This window comes from Lipophrys pholis (genome assembly GCF_963383615.2).
Source record: "Lipophrys pholis genome assembly, chromosome: 10".
Classification (NCBI taxonomy): Eukaryota; Metazoa; Chordata; class Actinopteri; order Blenniiformes; family Blenniidae; genus Lipophrys; species Lipophrys pholis.
Window position 1 is genome coordinate 19,588,951 of NC_137640.1, and position 25,025 is coordinate 19,613,975.

The 25,025-nt window shown below is 40.0% G+C and overlaps 2 protein-coding genes across 3 annotated transcripts in view; one reads left to right on the top strand and one right to left on the bottom strand.

Annotated features, from left to right (window-relative positions):
- Positions 1-8,118, bottom strand: part of dock7 (dedicator of cytokinesis 7) — a 51,372-nt gene extending 43,254 nt beyond the window's left edge. The window contains exons 1-3 of the mRNA XM_080473286.1: positions 8,023-8,118; positions 6,494-6,626; positions 235-334 (exon numbers count right to left, since the gene is read on the bottom strand). Coding sequence (XP_080329412.1) covers positions 235-334; positions 6,494-6,531 — 138 coding nt within the window. The 5' untranslated portion in view covers positions 6,532-6,626; positions 8,023-8,118. The remainder of the gene's footprint in view (positions 1-234; positions 335-6,493; positions 6,627-8,022) is intronic.
- Positions 8,119-8,276: 158 nt separating this feature from the next.
- atg4c (autophagy related 4C, cysteine peptidase) lies at positions 8,277-24,214 on the top strand. Of its 2 annotated transcripts, XM_080473548.1 has the most exons (11): positions 8,277-8,471; positions 11,265-11,348; positions 12,335-12,565; positions 15,217-15,559; positions 17,109-17,179; positions 18,608-18,810; positions 19,025-19,103; positions 19,879-19,955; positions 20,438-20,557; positions 20,965-21,148; positions 23,634-24,214. In XM_080473548.1, the coding sequence occupies exons 1-10, from the start codon at positions 8,396-8,398 to the stop codon at positions 21,130-21,132; spliced, it is 1,452 nt and encodes a 483-aa protein (XP_080329674.1). In that variant the 5' UTR covers positions 8,277-8,395; the 3' UTR covers positions 21,133-21,148; positions 23,634-24,214. The 2 variants fall into 2 exon arrangements, with proteins under 2 accessions (XP_080329674.1, XP_080329673.1); XM_080473547.1 differs by lacking the exon at positions 23,634-24,214 and having other exon boundaries at positions 20,965-23,053.
- Positions 24,215-25,025: the final 811 nt, after the last annotated feature.

The following is a 25,025-nucleotide window of genomic DNA, read 5'->3' on the forward strand; positions in this document are numbered from 1 at the left end:
CATGATGGAGGAATTTTTTAGAATTCCATGCAAGTGTATAATAAAGCTGGTACTCGCAGTGTGCATTTACACACACACACACACACACACACACATGCATGCGCGCGCAAGCACACACATCTGCTTCCTCTATTCCCCAGTCTCACATAATGTTTTGAGAATCAACTGACCAGAGAAAGTCAACAGTAAACCAGTGCACGTAAACAGAGAGTGATTGGTTGCTTTTCCACTCACTGTGTTGCTTGTTGCGGTCCCCACGTTGAGATTTTTGAAAAGCTGCGGAGAGCCCCCATACTGACCAGAGATCTGCTTCCTAACCTCTGCTGCCACAGTCCTGTAAACAGAAACACAGACAGAGTAACTACAAGCACTGAAAAGCTAGTGAGGCATTAAACATTGGCAGAAGTATTTGTAAAAATGAATGCGATATAGCTTTTACAGAAGAATACAGGATTGCAAGGTTGTTAGACCATGGCTGTCTCTATAAGAATAATACTACTCTGTGTCCTCTGATGTTAATTGGCTAGATCTGGAACAAACTCAGGAGAGGAAACTACATCCCAAGGTCCTGTGGAGTTGTGAGGCCGCTCACTGTCTCCATGGTCCTCACAGTGCTGGATCTTGGTATACCTTGGTTTGTTCTTTGCACGACAACATCACATGTAATATTGCGACATAGGAATTTGCTGTTAATGCCATGGAAGCTGAGCGTCCAGTGAGAAAAAACCTGATTAAATCTAATGTGAAACCAATGGCACCTGTGGCTGACAGAGTTCAAATACTTAGTGACCATTCCTTCAGTGGCAGAATGGGGTTAACTGTGCTGCCAATTCTATTACATGAGGTTGTTGTGGGCAGTATGGTTATGGTAAAGTGGCTGTATCCTGAGTTTCCATGTAAAGGTGTTCATTTGATCCTGGGTAATGGACATGTGTGGGCAGACTTGAAGCCAGAAGGGGTAATTGCTACAAAACAACATTGCTGTGCCATCTTCTTGTAGAGCGGTACTCTGCGGTTCTGCACAGACTTCAGAAAAACAAAACATTTAGACTACATCTATCAGGTAAGATCTTCAAAATCTGTGAGAAAAAATTATTTAATTACGAGATTTTGGCAGATACTTTTTTCTAAGTGGGCACAGTAAATAATCTGGGTTCATTACACAGTCATATGCAGTTCGGTCATTCGGTCTGAGAAATCCAACTACAACTTTCTGATGCCTGATGAGTCGCATTGTTGATAGGCTGTATTGTTGTCCTACAACGGTAGATGATCTTAATGTCAACAGTAACACCTTGCATTTACATGTTCAAAGTATCCATGGGGTGAGTGGCAGATGCATTTCAACTTGGCCAAATGCAAGTTTGCCAAGGTATTAGCCATTTCGGGCATGCATCTGGAGAGAGTTGTATGTATCCAGTCCAGTCTAAGGAAGTTATGGTTGAACAGTTCTTGCAACTAAAAATGAGTTCCAGCAAATCCTTCTTTTGGTGGAATACTACTGAAGATTTTTTTCCCCCCCCCAGCTTACAGGATTGCTGAAATGTGAGATTGAAATTATTTGGTACCTAGAGTCAGCAAGCTTTTGAAAATGTACAGACACTACTGTGTCTGTTCTTATCTTAGCAGTTCTACGGTTTAATAAAGACTTTGGTCTCCGAAATGATGCCAGCCAAGTTGGTGAGGGTATTATGTGGCGGCAAGAGGTTGAACGGAGACTGCTGAAAGCACCCAGCTTCTTTTCTACAAGGTTCAACCGATGACAGCTTGATTACCACTGAGAGAAGGACAACTTGGCTGTGTAAGACTATGTATGAAGCAGGAATAACACTCCTTCTGGTTTACATCGATCGGTGATTCCCAATCTTTTTCTTGAGGGACCCAAAGTTGCATCATTGTAAACCTATTGCACTTGCACCCCGACTAAATCCTGCACAATTACTAAAAAAATCCAAGGAACCTCATAACACACAATATGTGAAAACAGTTTTATTCTATGACTTCATTTTTCTGAGGATGAACTCTTTGGGTTTACACACCTCTGGGTGTTGGTGGACTGGTGCTGCTTCAGCTTGCACACTTTGAAACTTTCACTCATCAGTTTTTCACTGCAAAAGATGCATTCAACTCTGATTTTTGCCTCTATGAAGCCATATTCTATATAACTCTCTTGGTCTAAATGAATTAAATGTTGACCTATTTTTTAGACATAAAAAAATTGATTTTTGATTTTGACATCTTGTGCCTTTTTCTGTCTTTGTCATGTTCCTGGTTCAGGCTATGACATCTACATAGTCAGTCCTGTGCAATAACAAAACTAAAATGTATATTATGTGTCTTGAATACTGCATGCTAGATAGTCATATACAACATATTATCGTATCAATAAGATTGATGATGAAGAGATCTTGATTATATGGTGAAAAGTTCCTGTCCATGCTCCAAACACAGATGAGAACCTTAAAAGTGCATGGTGAAAGAAAATAGCCTGTGTAACGACCAAAAAGCACTGTGCTAAATCATAACACTGTTACCACTGCATTAACAATATAACCCTGTATTCAGGGCTGTGGAAGATCCTCTGCAGATGCATGAATTCAATAAAATGTTTTCAACTTCAACATAGAGGTGTTATCAATTGTTTGCAATATCAACTGTAACAATAAAAAATAATATTTAACATCCTCATATTTGATAGTAAAATTTCAATTGTCCACTTAATAGCCTTAAGTAACAATTGCAGCAATTGATCTGAATGTTAAAGACGGGTTATCCCCGAGGATTGTAACTCTCAAAACATGTTCACTCTGTTCAGAGTTTCACTGTTCCACCTCAGACAACATCATATATTACACCCAGACAGAGAGGGGAGAAACAAATAAAAATCTACAGACCCAAGTGGTCAGCACAAAGCTTTTGCTGTTCAACCACTGCCTATGAAGGTCCTTTAAATCACAGAAACCACCAAAACCACTCAGAGACCTTTGCCTTGAACAAAACAACAACGCAGCAGATAGCCCAAAGTGACACAAACAAATAACAAATTAGAGCTGAGGGAGAAAAGCTGGCAACAAACGGCTCAAGGTTACGTTACACCGGTAACACAGAGAGTCTGTGGAGTCATTGTGTGATTAACTGAATTTTTCTTTAAAGGTATTAATTTTTGTCTTAATTAACTACCCAAAACTTCTGTCACTCACGCTAATCCTAAAACAAATACCACAATAACATTTTTCTAGTTCTACTTTGAACTCCTGACTGTAGGAATGGAGAATACAGTAATACTAGCTCTGACGTAGTCAACAAGGCCAATGTCATGCCAGTGCCCACTAAACTAACAGTGATAGCGCCACATTCACCTCTGTTTCACAACAAATCATGCATCCAAACAGGGATCTTTAACCCTGACACAACACGGTGAAAAAGAAGTCATGCTTATCATTTAAAGAGGGTGAGGAAAGAACAAACAGCATAACCCAATGTGTCAGGTAAAGATGAGAAGGATAAATTACTGCAGGAGGTCTACTGGCCTCTGCAGTGCAGTAATGTCATCGCTGGAGAAATGCAGAAAGCACTGAAGCGACAAACATACCAAAGTCATCCACAACGTCTCCTGCTGGACCTTTAATTAGCCCCGGTCACTGCACTGAGGAATAACTTGATCAAACAAACAGAATTGTAGTTGCAACAACAACTCCCAGGGAATAAATAAAACAGAAACTGACGGAGGACAAGATGATTAGGACGTGTGTGAATTTTACATAAAGTATGATTTCAGCTACCGTACAAAACTATGAACACTCACCAAATTTTCGGTAAAATATTACAACATTGAGTCTTATTGGAAAGGGTTGCTACGTAGAAAACAAAGAGCTGGGTGTGTTTATCAATTAGATTCAAACTTGTAAAATAAACCGAGAATAAGTGCACTTCGTAAGTTAAGTAGAGCTGCCCATTGTTTTTAGTACAAGCTTGTGCATTTGTATGCTGCTGAGAGTCACTGTGTCCGACAGTGTTTGGCTTCACTGTAACATTTTGGAAAGTAAGATCTCAGACGAGAGTCTGCAGCCTTTCTTAGAGGCAACTCTTAAATATGGCAAAAAAACAGGTTTAGCTTTGTTTCATATTGCTAAGAATTACACAAAAGATGCAACATGTCAAACTTCTGACCATGTTCAGATTCATCCAGCCTGGGAGGCGGTTATAAAAATGAGGATGAGGACGAAGACTAATTCCAGTCGAGACGAAAGATGAAACATTTCCAGCAGATGGTCAACCGAACTTTTAGTCTTTTCCAACAAGGTTTTACCCCCAGACGGTGCACAGGGAGGCTCCTTAACAGATACTTGAAAAAAATAAAAAAAATAAAAGACTTGCTCCTCCAAGTTGAAATTTGTTAACTATGGGTGAGATTAGAGATGCCGACTGACTATTACATATGAAGCTTTGCTTTGAATCCAATTGAACACAGATAAAAAATTGTGCCGATGTTTTTTAGAGCTGTTTTCAGAGTTGTTTTTGCCTTTTCGGTACAGTAAAGTTATATGGGATTACAGTGTACAGGAGCCATTACATATTGTAAAGGTTTGCACCTCAGTCACATTCACACACACACACAAATGGAACCAAAGCAGGCGGGTTCTCGCGAGTCCTCAGCAGTAACTTGTGGCTTGGTGTTGCGCTAAAGGACACTTCAAAATGTGACCCTGTGATCACAGGATGAATAAATGAGCTTAACATCAAACTCAGCCTCATCTTCTCTACTTCACTTTCTCTGAATAGCGTGCCCTATAAATGCATTGCATGTTCCATGAATTCACATGAATCGGTGGAAAAGCTAGACAAGATGTGAATTTAAAGAGTGGGAGCATGGTCTAGGGCGGCAGTGGCTTGGTCGGTCGAGTGAATCATCTTCCAATCCCAAGGTTAGTAGTAACTTCATTTCCTATTCCGCCCTGTCCTTGTGTTGAAGTGTCTTTGGGCAACATGCTGAACCCAACGTTGCTCTCAGTGATGTGGGAACACCTTGCATGGGAGCCGTTACCATTAGCGTGTGAATGATCATGTAAAGCACAAGACTCCTGAAGCATAATAAAGTGCTATAGAAGTAAAGTCCAATTACATAATCGATACAACGAAGGCAGTCTGGAGATTCATATCTGATACAAAGTCAAAATCACATTTGTAATATTTATCCTATGAATTTTCCTAATGATGCACTATAGATTTATTCCGAATCATACCATATTTAATAGAAGAGGTATTAGACCATAGGTTAGCAGAAATGTTGTAGGTCAGATAGATCTGAAATCAATGATATGACAATTCTGAAATTAAAAAAACAAATATAATGTCTTCATTGCTGCATGGTTGCTTTTTTTCAACTATCTTTAATGTTAGAGGAATAATCAAGTCTCAAACTCTGTTGTTACTATAAACTTATGACAGACTGTTACTGTGATTACCCACTGAGGTATTACAATTTTAAAATGCAACAATTTTCAACATGTACACACAATAAACAAGAGCAATGTTGACTTGTTTCACTTAGTGGTGCATCGTGTATTTGCCATGTCGTATTGGTAGAGGTCTTCTTTTCAATTAATTTCCAATAATTTACATAAAATATCATTATTAAGGTCAAACCTACAGTAAAGAACACAATGTCAGGTTATTTCATCCACCCTGGTCCAGTTTCCCTCCTTACAGAAAACCACAAAACGCCACACATGTGAAACTCACTAGAGATGCAGACATTTTTATTTTTAACCAGCAGAGAAAGCCAAACACCGGCCCTACTCAACCCTCACACGAAGGGCTTGGACTGTCCCTGCACAAGTGGTTAGTAATAACAAGGACTGTTTCAGTCTCTACCTGAACACTGGCTGGGATGATGGTATTTGACAGGTTGGACAAAGCCCTTTGTTAAAGAGATTACTTTGATCTGTCTGAGGGGCGTGGAGCAGATTATTACATCGGTATTTGATAGCAGCTGACATTGGCCTTTTATTTCCTCTCACATATTTGTTCTCGCCTTCATTCCCCTTCGAACACAGCTCGACAAAGTTCACTCACATCCCTGCAGCTGTCAATTAAACCGAGAGTCCTCGCTGCTGTGGACAGGAGACAGCCGCAACAAAATAAATAAATAACAGAATACTCGCCAATTCCCCGTTGCAAAGTTCATTTCAGTGCGGATAGTAATTAGAAAACAACTGTCATGTAGGAAGCAGACGTTCAGTAAGACCACTATCTGGCCCCTTTGTTCGCTCCCAGTGTCGGAGGAGCCGCTAGCAGCGTCGCTGTGTGTCTGGGCGGGTCTGAGCATCTCTGCCGCTACACGGCTAACGACGAGCGGCTAGCTGCGAGCCGCAGCCAGGCTGCGCTGGCGGCGGCCGGGCCTCCGTGTCGGGGGCTCCCCCAGCGCCGCTCCGTGAGGGCGACCGACAGGAGAGGCGGGCTGAGCTCGTCCCGCAGCCCCGAGGCTGTTTACCTGCTGATCTTCTGGGCGAAGGCGCGGCGTTCAGCCATGGCAGTGGCCGCTGGTGTGCTTCAGCGAGATTCCCAGGCAGGCAGGGAGCAGGCAGACTCCGCTTTCCACTCACTCACTACGGCCACAGGGAAAACTGGAAAACGGGAGAATGGATCATTACCGTAATGATCGTAGCACCGTGCAGCGGAACACACCCGAGGAAAAGCCGTGTGCGCACCTCATAACATAATCACAGTATTCTGTCTGTACTTGCCGTACAAGCTGAATACTCATTGTTAAGTAAGTAATGAGTGTTTTATCAGGATGAAGACTGTATCAGACTCTAAGAACACTGGATAATGTGATCAAACAAATCCAAACATGAGATTATATTTATTATTCCAGCCATGGCAATAATAAAGTAACATCTGCATTGTTACAGCAGCTGTGTGGACAGAAAAGCCCAGAAACAAATTACACACAGGGCAATTATAATGAAGTTAAGGTGATCATAGTGTGTGTGAGGTCAGATTCAGAATAGAATTTATTCTTACGTAAAACCTTTTAAGGAAAGGTTCATAAATTTGGCTGCCATGATTAGTGCTCTCAGCTCAACCTATGACTGGAAAGGGGTTCAAATACCAGCCAGGTCTTTTTCTGTGGAGTTTACATATTGTCCCTAGTTTTTGAAAGTGTTAAGCATTTATTATTGTTTATTTTATTTTATATTGTCACAATTCTAAGCTCTTTTGTGTAATACTTTTATTTGTTGGTTCTAATTATTAAAATGATCTACTAAAGTATTTTTTTAATGCAGTATACAGCATGTTTTATTATTTATTTTTTCTCAATGAATTCATTTTTTAAATCTCTGCACTCCACGTTAATATCATATAGTGATATAGATATAGTGTCCAAAAATATTTTAATACTAATAAAAAAATCACACTGGGAAAAGCCACACCCCAAACCCTTAGATTTACCCTACTGTTTACCCTAATGCCACACCCCCTGAAATTCTCTGCACCCCTGGAGAGGTCCACCCTACATAAAGAAAAACATTGATCAACTGTAGAGTTGAAAGAGTCTATAAAATAAATGGAAAATAAAAACAGAACCAGAAATACACAGCTACAAATGACAGCGACTGAAAAGGCTTCATTCGGATATTATACTAACACATACTGTATATAGAACTAGTTGTCCCTGACAGAGGGTCTCCGCTGAATTATAAACAAAATTGGTATTTGTGTATATTTTAGGTGACGCAACTGCTTTGCGTTATCATGCTTGTGGGCGGATACCCATCTTCACCATGTTGAGAGATCACAACTGGAATTTTAATTAACGCACGAAACCAGCAATTACAACAACTAGGCTGATGTAGTAACAGTAGTTTAACGGAACAATGTCATGTTGTACTTTTAGGTGAGTAGAGTATTCATGATAAGCTGAATAAAGTAAAATATATTGCTCAGCTCTCTATCGCAATCCCAGCTTTTCATGTGGCCCCGTCTGGAAAAATATTGGAATTGGTATCGAATACTTACACCGATACATATCTGGACGTCTGAATGGTGAAACGCTCTGAAAAGGACCGGAATGTGGTGGAATTAATAATAACCCCCTTTGCTGAGCTTTATTCTGCAGAGGACGTTTAGTTTTGCTGAAATTGGTTTCCCGAGTGAGCGGTGCAGCGAGAAAATTCGCGTCCCAATTCAGGAAACAACCTAAACTCCGCCCTGCTCGGCTCACCGGGGTGATTACTCGAGCCCTCCTTCAACTTCTCCGCTCAATCAGCGGAAGCGCCACGGATCAGCTGACTTGACGGAACCACTTCCGTCCCCGTGCATGTGTGTCAAGTGACTGTTGTTCTGTCAAGACTGGGTTTTGAATGGGTTCCCTCCTCCTTCGCTGGTCCAAATGGAGAATAAAGAGAGCGACGAGGTGGAAAAATTGAGGACAAAGTTCTTATCAGTGTGGCACAATGTGAAGTACAGTAAGTATTTTTGCTTCAGGCACACACACACACACACACACACACACACACACACACACACACACACACACACACACACACACACACACACACACACACACACACACACACACACACACACTCACTGGTTTTGCTTTTCAGTTTTAGAAAAACTTTGCGTTTACACATTTTGAAACGATGTCCATTATGGCAGAAACACCGATGTAGTTCGCATGTTGAGCCACGAGTTGGTGCTGTTATTTGTTTATGTATTAAAACCACACATACCTATTAACATTAATAATGGTGAGCACATTGAGATTTGTGTGGACAGACGGCCAGGTTAGATTGTTGTTACAAGTGGATCTGAACTATAAACCTCCCAAGTTCCAGCAGAATATGGACTGGGAGTTGTTACATTGTTTCTATTGTCCATCTACTCATGAGTGTGGCCATGGCGCACATGCGCAGTAGCAGCAGAAAAGTTGCATTTTCGCCAATTGATATGGAGAAGGATCATTTTTGAAAAGTTCCACTTTGGGAGCTGTTTTCAAAAACATTGCATTTTTAGTGGCCCCGAGCACCATTGTCATGTCAGAACACAAAACATAACAAAAGTTTTGCGTTTTCACTGGATAACGTTGTCATGTAAATGAGGTCACACACACACACACACACACACACACACACACACACACACACACACACACACACACACACACACACACACACACACACACACACACACACACACACACACACACTCTCTCTTTGTGTACACTTTTATTTCTAATGCTTTCATGCATCACTGCTTTATTGTTGTGACCTACATTCACATACAGACTGGATGGACAGAGAAAAGCATCCTGTATTTTGTTGTGATCATGTTTGGTATGTTTGAAAGGAGAAGAACATTTTGATAGTTAATGTAGTGTCTAAAATCATCAGGGAACCACAAAAGCAGCTTAGTTGGTCTATGTATGTCACAGTAACTGCTGACTGTTTTCATCCTCTCATCTGAAGTCACCAGTTCATTAAAGGGTAAACACAGACAGACAACCATTCACCACTGAACCTCACATGCACATTGTTGGATTATCATGACTTTCTTCCGAAGTGGCATGAGCACTAAGCACCACACTTGTGAGTGGCCTGTGGTTCAGATCACTGTTTTTAATTCTGCTTTTCATGACACACTCTATATGGGAATGACCAAAGACAAATTTTCACCACTACTTTTTTTGAATATTGTAATGGAACTGATATAAACAACCGTCAGGAGACAAGAGTGTACTGCTGTTGAGTCAGTCTTTAAAATAGATCTGTGTCACACACTGGTTCATGTGTAATGTTGTTCTTTTTCCCTAAAACAGTGGTTCTCAAACTTTTCAGTGTGTACCACCTGAGAAAATGTTGATCCGTTTGGCTGAACCTGGAGACCTGCACTATTAGCTATGGACTTATTACTTATATACTTATTTTCATATTGAAAACAAGTGCTGTTTATGAACTAATAAACTTCCTCTAGAGAGCAATTTTGAAAAGAAAAAAATTAAATACTTTTTTACAGAAACAAAGAACTTTAAGTAAAAAAAATATTTACAATAATAAGTATTTATATATAAACCCTTTTGGAATTTACAAGTTTTCTTTATTATTTGGCCTTTCGTTGTCTTTTTTAAACCTATCAATTGAACACGCAGTTAATAACTTGTTGAACCTCCTTTGACAACAATGACTTTAATTAAGCACTTCTTGCAGCTACTGATCAAACATGGATCAACGCTCAGGGAGAACTTTTTACTATTCTTCCTCACACATCTGCTTCCTCACAACAGTGCAGGTGCCGAGCCACTTTGACCTATAGAAACACCACCGTTTTGACTTGAGGTGAAACATGCCTCACAACAACAAGGCCTCTGAAGGTGAAGGAGTGTTACGCTTCGTAACATGGAAGAGGTTAGAAAACCACCTGAAAGACTTTCAATAGTCAGCAGTCCATACGGAGGCAAATTGATCACCAGACGAAAAAAAATAAGTACTTTGGCTAAAGTTGTTTCTCAAGCACAGTGCAGGAGTGTGACAAAACAAAAAACAAACGTAGAGGTACAGCTTAAACTTAATCAGATATCATTCAAACTGCTTAACGTCCTTGTTCATGAGTCTATCATAGGCAAACTATTATGCAGGCATGGTGTTCATGGCAGGACGCCTCAGGGTAAAACCTCCATCACTACACAACTGAGGTTTGCTGAACAGCACCTTGGCAGCCTACAACACCACTCGGATGTTTTGGCAAATAACACATAAATCTGCATATGTGGTTGATCGAAGGGCAAATTAATTCCCACGTTTAACCGGGTGTCCTGCAGAATCATGACTGGGTAACTGTCCACCCACTAAACGCTTGGTAGCTGCTTGAAGATACAGCGGACCTGGGATGTTTAAGTAAATGTGAAACGGAAGGGATTCAAAAACAAAAACTCCAATTCCAATAACTTTGCAAATGTGTTGAGAGTAATAAATATGGATTAGCTGTAAGTATTCATGTAAGGATGAATTGTCAAAATTCCGCTCATACTTTTTCTACCACTGTAAAAGTATGAAGAAATAGTAATGAGTTGTAAGTAGTAGAAGTTATTAAATAGCGCACATTCATGTTTAAAAGGCTTCAGTGTGTTATGTTAACAGAGACCACGAAGAACAGCCCTATAGTGTGTAGGAGTCAACTATAAATGTGAGTTACAGCTTTTTTTTTCTCCTTGTCAAACCACATTGATATATCATCTGTTGTTTTTTTTGTGTGTTTTTCAGGTTGGGCTCTCAAGACAAAGACTTCATTCAGTAGGAATTCCCCAGTTTTACTTTTGGGAAAATGTTACCATTTTAAGGCTGAAGGTAAGATTTTCACTCCTCCACAAACACAAAGGGGTACAATTCAAACACCTGGACTATAGTTACCGTAATGACAAATGAAACATTCAGTTGTTCGTCAAATCAAAATGTTTGCTGTACATTTGTTGCATTTATCCAAATCCCAGCGTTGCTGGTAGAAAGTTGCATCTCGTAACATATTTCTCAATTGGTTTATATGTGCCTCTGGTAATTTGGATCGACTACATCATATATTTTATTGTTGACCAGCATATTTATTATTATTTGTTCATGTCGAGCTGTGGTATTAAACATATTTCTCTATCTAAAAGGAAAGTCAATTATTATTTAATCATATACTTCACGCTTGTCTTAACCAAAACAAACCTGAGTAGAGAAAGGTTCTTATGTTGCCATAGTAGGATTCATACCACCTGAACCACAGCCAGTGGAGAGGTTGTGGCTTTATTGGTAGATTGATGGGGTTGGTGGTTCTCATCTGGCCCAGTTCATGTGTAGAAGCCTCCTTAAGTAAGACGATAAACGCCATGTTTCCCCAATGATATGTGAGCACTTTGCATCGCAGTTGTCGGCATTAGTATTTGATTGTTTTGATCGTTGTATGTGTGAATGTGACAGATCATGTGAAGTGCACCGGGACTGCGGCAGCTCTAAAAAGCACAACATAAGATATCATTTATACATAACACATCTGTTTGACCACAACCCATCTTACTATAGGCGAGGGCAGGATCCACCCTGGACAGGTCACCAGTCCATCACAGGACAAACACACAGAGACAGATAACCACACACACACACACATTCACACCTCGGGACGATTTGAAAATCACCAATTAACCCGCTTCACTGTGCAGCCCTAAATATATTATTGCATTTCTCATAATTAGTTATCATTAAAAAATGATATAATCTAAAGTTGAGTCAAGTATGAATTTACCCTTTGTTATTAACAAGGTTATTTTGAAAACCTCCTTTCACCCCTTCAGATGACGACTGTCTCACCGAGGCCTGCTATGAAGCCTCTGATGAGGATTTTGTCATGGGGGACGTTGAGGCTTTCCGGAAGGATTTTGCATCTCGCCTGTGGTTGACCTACCGGGAAGAGTTTGCTCCCCTGCCGGGCAGCATGCTGACCTCAGACTGTGGCTGGGGCTGCATGCTGCGGGCTGGACAGATGATGCTGGCTCAGGCTCTTATCCTGCACTTCTTGGGCAGAGGTTAGTGAAGTGATTCTGGAGCAGCATACGAGTGGGGAAGAAACAGGAACTGCTGCTTTTGATTTCAGCAACTTAGACGTTAAATGAAGAAATTAGAAATGGTTTCAAATGTTTCAGTTATTATGTAATAAATCTAAATATATTAACATTTTGTCATTGAAGACGAATAATGGCATTATGAACTTTTCCATTGTATACTAAGTTCTTGAGAGGAAACTGCAGTAGCTGAGGATTTGCATTTTGTTCAGTTACTGAAAATGAAGGTTTATATATGAGGTAGAAATTAACAAGGAACATGGCTTTACTTCTTTTCATATATGTTTTAGACAACAAACACGGCTAATATTGTATTGATATTTTTTATAAATGATCATTTTAACCAATATAAATATTCTTTAAAGATACAAAAATGATAAGAAAGTATTGAATAAAATCAAAATTACACAGTGTATTGAAAGGTATTCCCACCTCGGTCATCCCAACTTGATTAGTAAATTACGAAAGTGGAAGACTCATACCACATTATGTAACGCTTAAAACTTTACAGCTTAAGTTAATTAAAGAAAACCAAGGTTAATGTTGTCTTTTCATTGGTGTCTGTATCTTGTGTTGCAGGTACAAATACTGAAGTCAGAAAGCTAACCAGCTGGCCCAAGTCTGCCAGGTCTTGTAATCAATAAGAGAGGATGGGGATTTTGGTCATTGCTAGTTTAAAAAAAAAAGAAAAAGCCAAATAGTAACAAAAATTCCAAAATGGGACTGAAGACAGACGAGTTCCTACAATGACTCACTACTGCCACCTCACGGTATCATCTGTAATCACTTTATTGAAGTAACTGTACGATGTGCTGCTGATACACCTACAGAACTCGAATCAAGAGTGACTCAGCTCCGTCACTAAAATGTAGAACAGAGGCAAAGATTTTATTTCACTTGGTTTCTGTTTAATGCATAAAAGTGGCGCTGCGTATGTTTTTCATGCAAAGTTTTGTTGCCGCCTGACGTCCACATGGCCACCGTTGAATTGTGGCCTCTATTACTTAGATACATTTATGACGTGGTTGAAGCCAGTTGTAAACCAGGTTAAAGTTTGATTGTTAGTTACTTTCATTCAGAACTTAATTAGCCTAAATGGGCCAAAGTCCAAAGTTGCCTAATCAAAGCTGCACAATGGATGATAAGTCTCTGATCACCACATTTTGGTGTTGGTCCGTGTTGTGAACAGTGACGTGTGGGTCAGGCATTATTGTGATGCTCAAATGAATGAATAAATCAATAAAAAAAAATAGAATGAAAAGCTAAATAAGTGGAAAAGTTCATATTTCCCATAATCGAATTGAAACAGGTTAACTTCCATTTAGTTTTCGATGGATCACACTGGACTAATTGAAACGTGTTAATGTTTTAGTCTGTCATAAGATCAAATATCTTTACATTTTTAACCAGATGTTATATTTAACCACAAATCCAATAAAAGGAATGTTTTTTAGCGTTTCATTTTTAGAGACTATGATTGTCGAAGTAGTGGACAAATCATTTTATTTTTTACTTGCAGCGATTCTGTGAAGATGGAGGATTGCATTTTAGTTTGTGAAAAAACACAAAGTGTCTGTATCTTGATATTTTACAGTCGCAACCTTTGATCAGGTGGCAAAGCTGCCGTGTGGCCGGTCTTTACTGCTGCTTCCCTCTGTTAAAGTTTTGTAGCTGGTGTTTATGAAGCTGTAAATGAGGCAGCTCTAATATCGATGAAATGTCTGTTTAATTATGTGAAAACATAAGTGGAATGGATTATGCTGATATCTCTTTCCTGATGGTTTGATATCCGTTTGTCCAAACAGACACCAAGACTGTTTTCTCTTTGACAGAGTTTCTTTATTTTCAACCTGAAACAGAAAGTTTTATTTAGTTGATGCGAGGCTTTAAAGTGAGTGAATTCCTCGTATCTTCGGGAGGCCTTTTGTCTCTGAAGAGCTCCGGCCTTTATGGCTCCACATAATGAGATGACGGTCGGTTTAATGCAGTCATTTAGAAAACAATATTTAAAACTTGTTCTTCTGTCAAATCTAAAATATGCCACTAATGAAATATTTCTCTATAAAGTGACTAATGGCCACTTCAGGATATTTATTGATCAATTTCACTTTGATTCACTTTGAATCAAGGTCATTTTGTTAATGCCTTCCACTGTACTCGGGTCCACTTTATGGCCCGGGCCACTCCCATTCTCTCCTCCTCCGGCTCCCACCCTGTTTGTAAGGCTAAGGCTCTGTTAAAGTGAAATACGGAGACAATCAAACTTCTAATTGAACAGAATGACACCTATTCTTTTATCGAAGCACTTTTGGTTCAGCTTCTTTAAGGCGAAAATCTTTCATTTCAAGGTCTGATGACTTTTTGTTCTTAATGCTCTGAATAGAAGTTTGATGTGTTGAATGATATCGTTCAAGAAGCTTCACAGGGAACTGGTGAAATAAGTACATTTGTTAAAATGTTGCATTTATTGTATAGCCTTTTAAAACGCTGCAGTTAAGTTTTTGTAAAGGCATTTATTTTATCATTGTTGTGGGTGTCAACTTTATACACGGAGTTTCATGTCGCTTGTGTCATCTGAGTTTGGGTTGTTGTACATATTTTTCATTTGCTGACAGAGTGGACTTGGTCAGAGGCACTCGCACTGCAGCCTTTAGACACAGAAACGCGGACAACCACCGCAGCCAAGCGCCTGGTGGCCTCCCTGGAAGCTTCTCTGCAAGGCTCATCCAAGCCCCCCCACCACGAGTCACCTCCACCCCAGGGCCACATCCCCGGATCTGCAGAGGAGGCAGACAGGCACTTGGAGGAGAAGGAAGCGTACCACCGCACCTTGGTCTCCTGGTTTGGGGACAGCCACTCCGCTCAGCTGGGCCTCCACAGGCTCATCCGCCTCGGCCTGACCATGGGGAAGCGGGCCGGGGACTGGTACGGGCCGGCTGTGGTAGCGCACATCCTCAAGTAAGGTTAACAGATTGATCTGTAAGTACCTGCACAGACTGGTGCCACTTCAACCCGGTGCCTAACAATGTATTATAAGATTATATCAAATATAATCATATAAAAAAAAAAATTATCATTCATTTGCAGTAGCTGAGCCATGTTTTTCTGAAAATGATTAAGAATATTTATAATGATGTAAATGTGCTGCTCATTACCTCATAAAGTAGTATACAATAACTCCTCAAGTTAGCAAAATAAACCGTATGTGGTGTTCAGCACAGAGAGAGAAAACATTTAATTAAAACACACAAATTGAATATATAATTGCCTGAAATGACAATTAAAAATCTCCATCGCTAATCATGTGGTCGTTTTTTTGTTTGTTTTTAAATAAACCGCGTATGCAAATTGACCGTATTAGAGTTTTCAAAGCCTAAGCCCTCACGTGTCTTAAAAACACTAATTTGTGTTAAGGATGCACTGTTCGTGGAAGCCTCAAGCAAACAGCAACATGAGACGCAGCGGCCGCCTTAGATCGTGAAAACAAGGGAGCCAAAGAAATAATGGACCGAAATAAAAAACAGAATCATATCAGTGGATCATGAGTAAGCTTAAAACAAATATTAGTGTAGCTGATTTTATCATTGCCATACCAAACATACATGCAGGTATTGTAATGTATGTAACTCTTTAAAAAAAAAAAAAAAAGCTTCTGACATGTATTTATCATATATAATACATTTTAATAAAGAATTTGAACCAACTGTTAGGAGTTGTGATAAGCCTCTTTGGTCATTCAATTTGGTCTTTCATCAGTGCAGGCACATTTTTCATACAAATGTTCATTCTTTTCGTTTTTCAGATAATCTTTAAAGGTTTTATAATAAATGAGAGTGCTGGTCCCGAATGCCAACACTGGAGATAAAAACGAGAGAAAACAGTTTCGCCAATTTTCCGTCCATTCATCACACATACTCGCTGCATTCGAGTCGGTATCGCAGGGGGCTAGAACCTATTCGAGCTGACCCTAAGGCCAAGGGCAGATATGTCTCGCACAGGTCGCCAGGCTGAATTTACACACACACACACACACACACACACACACACACACACACACACACACACACACACACACACACACACACACACACACACACACACACACACACTTACCCCTAACAACAAACCTCACCACTTAACCTAGCAGGTCTTTGGATTATGGGGAGAAGCCAGTGTGCCTTGAGAAAACCCCCACAAGCAAAAAGACTGACATCCTTATTTAAAAAAAAAATATTATTTATTAATCTGCTTCAGATAATCATTGTTGTGAAAGAGGGGGAAAAAAGAATAGATAAATAAACGAATAAGTAGTGTTCATGAGCCCTGGTTGACTTTTGTTGTCTTGTAGTAAAATCATCTGAGGATCACTGTACATAATTTCATGATAGAATTACATCTCAAGCCCTAATATCTAATTAGTATGACCTTCAAATGTAAACTTTCTGTTTTTGCTCATTTTCTCTCCTCACCCACTTCCTCTCATCCTCTGTTCCTCCGTTTCTCTTAGGAAAGCTGTCGAGGAGGCGATGGACCCTGGCTTGGCGGGTATAACTGCCTACGTCTCCCAGGACTCCACAGGTATGAAAGATGAGCCTGCTGTTGATAAAAGAGGATGCTGGGCACTGCGCCCAAGCAGACCTTTCTTTTTTTTCCTCCCCACTTCCATCCCTCTGCTGCTGTGAGACTGGCGCTACTTAAAGCAGTGACAGGAGTCTGCTGCGTCTGTTTCTCAACAAACACATCCTTTCCAAATCTATAACCTCCCTCGATAACCTCTTCTTAACCTCAACGACCTCAGTGTTGATTCATGTTTGTCTTCTCAACAGTACAGGATCGCTGTTTGTGAGCGAGCAGGGAGGCGTCCTGCTTAAGAACTGTTTGCTATGATGTGCATTTAATCACAATAATGCATCCAATTAAAACCTAGGATGAAATTATTATTACTGGTCATTTATGAGGAGCAAAAAAAGTCAAGAACATATTTGTTTTACAGCTTCTCATAACTTGAACATTTTGAGATTTTTCATAATATTGTGCAAAAAGCCAAAATGAATGATCGACTAATTACATAAGAAAACTGATATTTTAAACTTCTTGCACTGTGGTATTGCAGAAATAATCACTTTATTCTTAAATTAACAATTAGTTGATCTAATAAAGAAAATGAGTGCTAATTGAGGCCTTATTGCATTACTATGCCTGTTGGATAAAATCATTTGGAGTGTTAAACTGAGCTAGAAAAGAAAAGAAATATCTTTCAGAGGAGATGAGTCAAAAAGAGTGGTGATAAACAAACCAACCAAAACTCTTTAAAAACATCTCCTTCAAAATAATAGTTTTGAAGGAGATGTTTTTAAAGATGAAGATGAAGACATAAAATAAGGTTTGTGTTAGACATTAAGTTCCTAATTTTATGGAAAATCTTTGATTAGCTTCATAATACTCTATTTTTAATTTTAAATTTTTTTTCCAGTAAAAGCAAAAGAATGTTGAAAAATTAAAAAAAAAAAAATGTTTTAAAGCTATTTCAAGTACTTGAGCTTCACTTTAGAACAAAGGGACCTGTGAATATATATTTCTGCTTAAAACCACATTTATCATTCAAAATAGCAGAAATAAATACAAAAAGGACAAGATATTTAGTAAAATTGAAGGAGAAAATGTTAGAATTTCATTTTGAAAACAAAAGTGTTTTTTTTTGGGGGGGGGGGGGGGGGGGTTAATTTTAGAGGTAAAATTTTCAGTTCGAGACCATGATATTTATCTTAAAAAAGGATTAGATTGATGATGGGGGGGGGGCTTTTACAACTAAAAATGGAATTGTTGTTTTTATTTATTTGAAGTCACTATTTCTGTTTGAGACTATTTTTGATTCAAAAACCACTAATGTGGCTGGAAGGCAGGATCTCCAGGCCGTACGAACAGAGTTTACAGATAGACGGCAGGGGTGCGGAGACAGACGACCCGACCTACATCTGACTTTTTTGTGTTATGGATTCTTTGCAGTGTACAGTGCGGATGTCATCGACTGCCACCGGGCACTGCAGCCGGGACAGCTCTCAGTCGCGGCATCAGAGGGGCCTCCCCTGCCTCAGGGCGACCGAGCAGCCCCTGCTTCTACCGTGACTTTGGACCGAGCCGTCATCATCCTCATCCCAGTGAGGCTGGGAATAGAGAAGACAAATCCTGACTACATTGACTTTGCAAAGGTGAGTAATGCATCGAGGCTTGCAGAACCGCTGGCTGCTTTCTGCGGGTTCAGATTGAAGAAGATGATCTTAAGGGGGGGAAAAGTACAAATCAGTGATTTTATTAAAAAATTAAAAGTGGATGTGCGGTTTATTAAGAAGCAAATCCAAAAGTATGAAGAGTGCCTGTCTGATGGACTAGTCGTCTCTGCCTTGTCTTTCTCTGTCCGTTTAGAGCATACTGAGTCTGGAGTACTGCTTGGGCATCATCGGAGGGAAGCCCAAACAGGCCTGCTACTTCGTGGGATTTCAAGGTTAGTGTAATGTAGTGCAACAGAAATGAGAGAAAGACACATAGGAAGAGCAAATTATTTTTGCATAGCACCCCCCACCCCCCCATTGCATGCGGAGAGACAAAGTGAGTTAATGTATTCCTGTTTGCATGAGGAAAATGGTGAGGAGTGGAGATGGAAGCAAGTGAAGCAGGGCTTACTTTATTCTCTCTGACCCATCAAAGCCTCGCCCATTTATCACAAGTAAACCTCCCAAGTTGTGAGCTGTAATTGATTTCCATAGGAGGCATGCATTAAATTTCATCTGGGCCCCAAAGTGAGCCACTCTTCATCACCTTCAGGAGCTAGGAGGAACCTTCAGTTGTACATCTTGGCAGTCAATATTTACGCATTTACATTTTACCAATTTGAAATACAGTGGTGGATGATGTCTAAATGACAAGCAATACATTCTGCCTGCCAAGGCGCGGCTCCACTCTGCATTCATCATATGCAAATGGGCGAATATAATTGCGTGTTTGTAAAAGTAATTCCCCCACACAAAAATTAAATGACAACCTCCTTTTGTGGGTGTAAAGAATGTGCTTGAACAAACGCGTCCGATTATGCAGGATTTAATCCATCCTTGTGGATATTAAAAAGCAACAACCTTCTGGGAGGCATATTTGACGCACACAAGCCTAACAGTGGGCCATGCAGGTGACTTTGAGCTACTCTGCATAGAAATTGGAGAGAAATGCGTTTTTGTAATAATCCGATGTTTTTGAATAACTTGTCTTTTGTTTTGTCCTTGCAGATGACAGCTTGATTTACATGGACCCTCATTACTGTCAGTCTTTTGTGGATGTCAGCATCAGCGATTTCCCTCTGCAGGTAATGTGAAATTACACAGACGAGCTGACTGGGCCCCCCAGTAATGTGAATTTAATAGTTTCTGTTAGTACTTAAGGGTATGAATCTCAAAGCAGCACTCGGCCCAATTACACAGTCGCTGTCTGCTGATTTATTTGCTGCTCAGATAAGTGAAGCTGCCACTTAAGAGAAATACGGCAAATACAGGATCAGGCACTGTGGGCCTTAATATTTCACAACCCATACATAAAAATCAGCACACAGCACCATATAGCAACTTTGTTTTATGCTTTTGCATGCTGTGGTATACAATGTGACAACGCACCAGAGTTGTAAATTTATGGATGCTGTGACAGCAGATAAATAGGATTCCATTCATCAAAGACTCTGAATATGTCTTATTTGGTGTTGGGGCAGTCCTGGGGTGTGTGCACGCCCTGCAGTTAGCTGGCTCTTCAGCTTAATGAATATTTTCAGACGTATTTTATCTCTTTTCCCTCTAGTCATATCATTGCCCCTCGCCAAAGAAGATGCCTTTCAGCAAGATGGACCCGAGCTGCACTATTGGTTTCTATTGCAGGAGTGTCCAGGACTTTGAACGAATCGAACAGGAGTTGTCTAAGGTGGGAACAGCTGTCTGGTGCTGATAATAACTCCACAAATACCACTTACTTCTACAAATGCTTTATGGCTTATTTTCTCATATTAATGTGTGTGAGTATTATTGTAGTGTCAAACGCTTGTGTGTATTTTACCAGTCGTGGCCATCAGGTGGCACCATTTAGCCATGAAACTGACTGCTGCTCGGCTCCTCAAACCAGGCTCTATGTTGAATAGGTCTAGTCTAGAAGTCCCGCCTTTAACTTATCCTGTCTCTGCTTAAACAACTTTTTTTTCTCCTCCCTAATGAAATTAATATCGCTTGCTTTCTGTGAGAGAGAAAACGCCTCTTGTTATGTCAAGTCTCCAGTTTGAAGCAGAGTTCTCAAACGTGTGTGTGTGTGTGTGTGTGTGTGTGTGATCGTTCCAGGTGCTGCAGCCATCAGCAAAGGAAAAATACCCTGCGTTCACTTTCGCACAAGGTCACGGCAGAGATTACGACCTGTCGGGCAGCATGACCCCGGAGAAGAGAGAGTGGCCCTTCATCCGTGACCCGCGGAGAACGGTCACCACTGCCATGGACTTTGTGCTGCTTTGACAGCCCAGTTTTAAAAGTACTGTCCCCATTTAATGAACCAAACCGCTTTATCTCCAAAGACTGATGTGACATGAAAGTTTAGGGAACTTTCAAGAAACTGTATTATATTCAAACAGGTGCTATTGCACATTGTCAGTGAAAACATTTATCGTCCTTTATTGTTTCAATGTCAAACTAAGGAATTGAAAGGTGGGTATAAAAAAATATATATGTATACACACACACAGACACAGACAGAAGTGCAGTAGCAGTTTTGCCTGCTCTGTGGGACACCGCACTTGACCAACAGTCCAAACAGAAACAAATTCCTCCAAGTTTGACACCATTTTGTAGAAAGTGAACTCAACTCTGAGTCGAGCAGCCACACTGCTTCATCTTTTCCCTGCACCCTGGCTTCTGTTACGCCGTGATAACCAGATGCAAATTTCTTCCTGTCCTCCGAACAGGAAGTTGACCAGGCAAACGTTCAGACATTACATTGACCTACAGAGTACTTGTGAATAGAAAAAAGGGGGCACTGCCAGTATTGAACCTCTTTCATCAATCAAACTTGAATTGTACAGCACTTTTTATACAAAGTTGAGCACAAGAGTTTTTACAAAATAAGAGCCACAAACAATCAACCAGCCACAAACTGTGAGGCAGGAAAAGAAGAAAAAAATCTCAAATATCATTTCAGATCTATTCAAATATAAAAATGTGCTAACTGGAAAAACGGACTAATACAAATAAAACGATGCCTGCCATTTCCCACAATCAGCTGGGACCTGTTCCTGCACTCCTTCAACCCGACGTGAATAAAGTGCTGGAGAAGTTTACGGTTGTATTATTAAACAATATTAATACACAAACGGAATAGAAGGTAAAGTTAAACCCTGGCTAGTAAAAATGGACATAATCAGAATTACAAAAGACGTTCACAACAACTTAATTAAAAATGTCACATATTTACCACATGATGTTTGGATAATGACTCATAAGTTCAATCTGACTCCTTTGTGCCATGTATAAAAACTTGTAGTGTAACCAACAGGTTCAAGTATTCAGAGTTTGCCAAGTGTGATTAATATCCGTCTCAAATTTACAATAAAAGCTTTATTTATTATGGGTCGAAGTATCTGAAGACAGAAAGAAAACTTCTTCAAACCTCTGCCATAAACCAAAATAAAATCCTCACGGACAGAAACACTCGGGACGCACTCTGAAAGAGACTCATCCTTATTCTTTTCCTTTATCTCGTATCAGAGCACATTTCACCAGTGTAGTCACTTGATTTCTGTACTTGTGTATGACATTACAGTGAAAGTGATGAGCGTCTATTGAAGGGGTATTTCACATTGTACTTCAATAAGCACTCGCTGGTATTACCCTTTACAAAGAGAGTAATTTAAACATATGGGAATATGTTTATGAGTAACACATATTTACTAAAATATCTGAAGTCGCATGCAAAAACTCTCATAAACTGGATTCAGGGAATTATAACAATAAAGTTGTTTCAACATTTCTTGACTGATAACAAACAACATATATAGAAAATGTAAGAATCAGTATTATCACCTATGTGTCTTATGTACAACGAGCAGTTATGACTAATTAGTATGGCAGTTCGTTTTTTTTATCACAAGCAAAGTTTTTTTCAAGCCATCCCTGAATAACTGTTCCACTCCTTTCTTTCCCTTCCCAGCAGTGACTGAATAATGATTTTTATTTTTTTCCTGTTCTTCGTCACTTAAGACGTACACGTGAAGAAGACATGTCAAGCTGCACATTGTTCACTTTGAAAAGCCCTGGTGTATTCTGTCTGGTTAATCCTTATCAGTTGGATGACTGTTTGCTGAAAAATCCTTCTAAGTTTCAAATATGACGTATATTAACGCTGTCGGCCACAAAGTACCAGAATAAAGTCAAAATATTTTTGCTTTCGTATTTTGTGCTTCATTTTTGTCGACACAAGGAATTTGAAGTAACTCTGAACTAATAAAAAAAATAAATAAAAAATGTTTTGTTCAGTTTACATGCTGGATACAAACCTCAGTGGTGTGTTGAAACATATTCAGTCCTTTTCTCTCCAAGTCAAATGTACTAGATTAAAACTAATCGTACGTGCTAACCATCTCTACAGCCCATTAACCAGGAACTGGAAAAAATGTGACCCAGTGACACTAGCAGCAATTGTGTTCCTGTGTGGAGGAAAAGAAAATATCCTTGTGTGCAAAGCTCTGTTACCATGGATAATATGTCTGTTGCCCTCTCAGTGTGAGCTATGCCGGACTGTTTTCCTGTACAATACAAATTCTTGTATTATGATGAGGCATGCTTTTTAAAGGAGGGAACTGTCCCGTCTGAGGGGAAACGGGGGCAAGGGTGAGGATGGATGGACAGACGGAAGAAAAATCCCTCGTCTGTTCTCGTCTCCGCCATGAAGAAGCACATAAAGGCATCATTTAGATCCCCTGTCTGATCTGTGTGCTCATTGAAATTTCTTCTCCTTCCTTTAGTGGCTGGGGCGACCGGCTGTGTGGACAGAGCAGGAACATCAAATATGCAAGAGCAACGGGTCTGCAGCTGCATTCTTCTGCTCGGGAAGATGGAAAGGGAGAGGAAGGCTCCAATGAACAGGGGGGGACGCATCGGGAGACAATGAGACATTTGGGAGTTTTGTCAGAAACATGAAAGCGCATTTGTGCCCGAGGGCACGAAGCGATGTGCGGGGCTGTGTTCTTGGTGTATTTACAGGGGACGTATGAATATTTGATTAATGAGTCACAAGCTCAGGGGAAATCCAATAAGCAAGTGGTGGCTTTACAAAGCAAGCTGATCACACACACACACACACACCACACCACACCACACCACACCACACCACACACTGTCGTTTAACACAGCTGCCTAAAGTGACATTGATATTTAAGATTCCTGAAAATCTAATCTGCAGCCCAGCAAATTCCTCTCAAAGAGGGAGTCCGCGAGAGTCATTCCTCTGTTCCACAGATGGACGACGGGTCAGAGGGAGGAGGGAGGGATGGACGTAAAGACACTGAGACGCCCAATAAAGATTTTATTTTGGTGTGTTCCTCTGAAGGAAATGTCTTGTGGTATGCAGCCTTTACATGGATCAGCATGCCCTCTAATATCTTTAGGTCATACTTGTCTTTAGCATACCTCCATGATTAGGCTGTCTGTCAGGGTCTGCCGGGCCGTCTATTCCCACCATATTTTCTTTTAAATTTAGAAAAACAAATCATTATGCAACACGAGCATACATAAAACACACATTTTTAGCTGACAAGTGATTTCAAGTGTAATTGAGACAAATTCACTTTGCCACATTCAGAGTCACTGCTGTAGAAAATCAGCAGAAGATAAATCATATTGTCACACTCATAAAGTAATGGCCAAATAGATGATATTTCATATTTGAAGATAAGATTGTCTCGTGATTCAGGCTAAATAAAATGGCATAACGCGCCCTATTGAAATAACCTCAGGGTGAAAACGACCCGATCAAGTTAACATTTTACCAGAGGTGGCACAGATCCCAAAGAGCTGGCCTGTGCAAAAAATATATTTTTGGTCAATAGTGACGGGAGCTTTTAATTTAAGAGGGTGTCCTGACAAAGGTACTGTAATTTTAACCCTGTCTTTATAAACAGCGCAGGCCCCTGAAAGCTGCATATGGGCTATTTTGTCCATAATACACACAGTATGGTGTACTTACATAGAAAATAAAATAACATAAACCTATACAAACAAAGCTGAATAAAGCATAAATCCTACATTCACTTACAAATTGTGCAGAATATTCCAGTTGAATAATTAATTTGAAATTAACTATGTATTTCCTCACAACATTGTATGCAAACATACTGCTTGATTATATAAAAAGTAGA

Coding starts and splice junctions, on each gene's coding strand:
- atg4c (XM_080473548.1), top strand. CDS start 8,396: ATGGAGAATAAAGAGAGCGACGAGGTGGAAAAATTGAGGACAAAGTTC. Junction 12,566..15,216: donor CCTGCACTTCTTGGGCAGAG/GTTAGTGAAGTG, acceptor ATTTGCTGACAG/AGTGGACTTGGTCAGAGGCA. Junction 19,956..20,437: donor TCAGCGATTTCCCTCTGCAG/GTAATGTGAAAT, acceptor TTTTCCCTCTAG/TCATATCATTGCCCCTCGCC.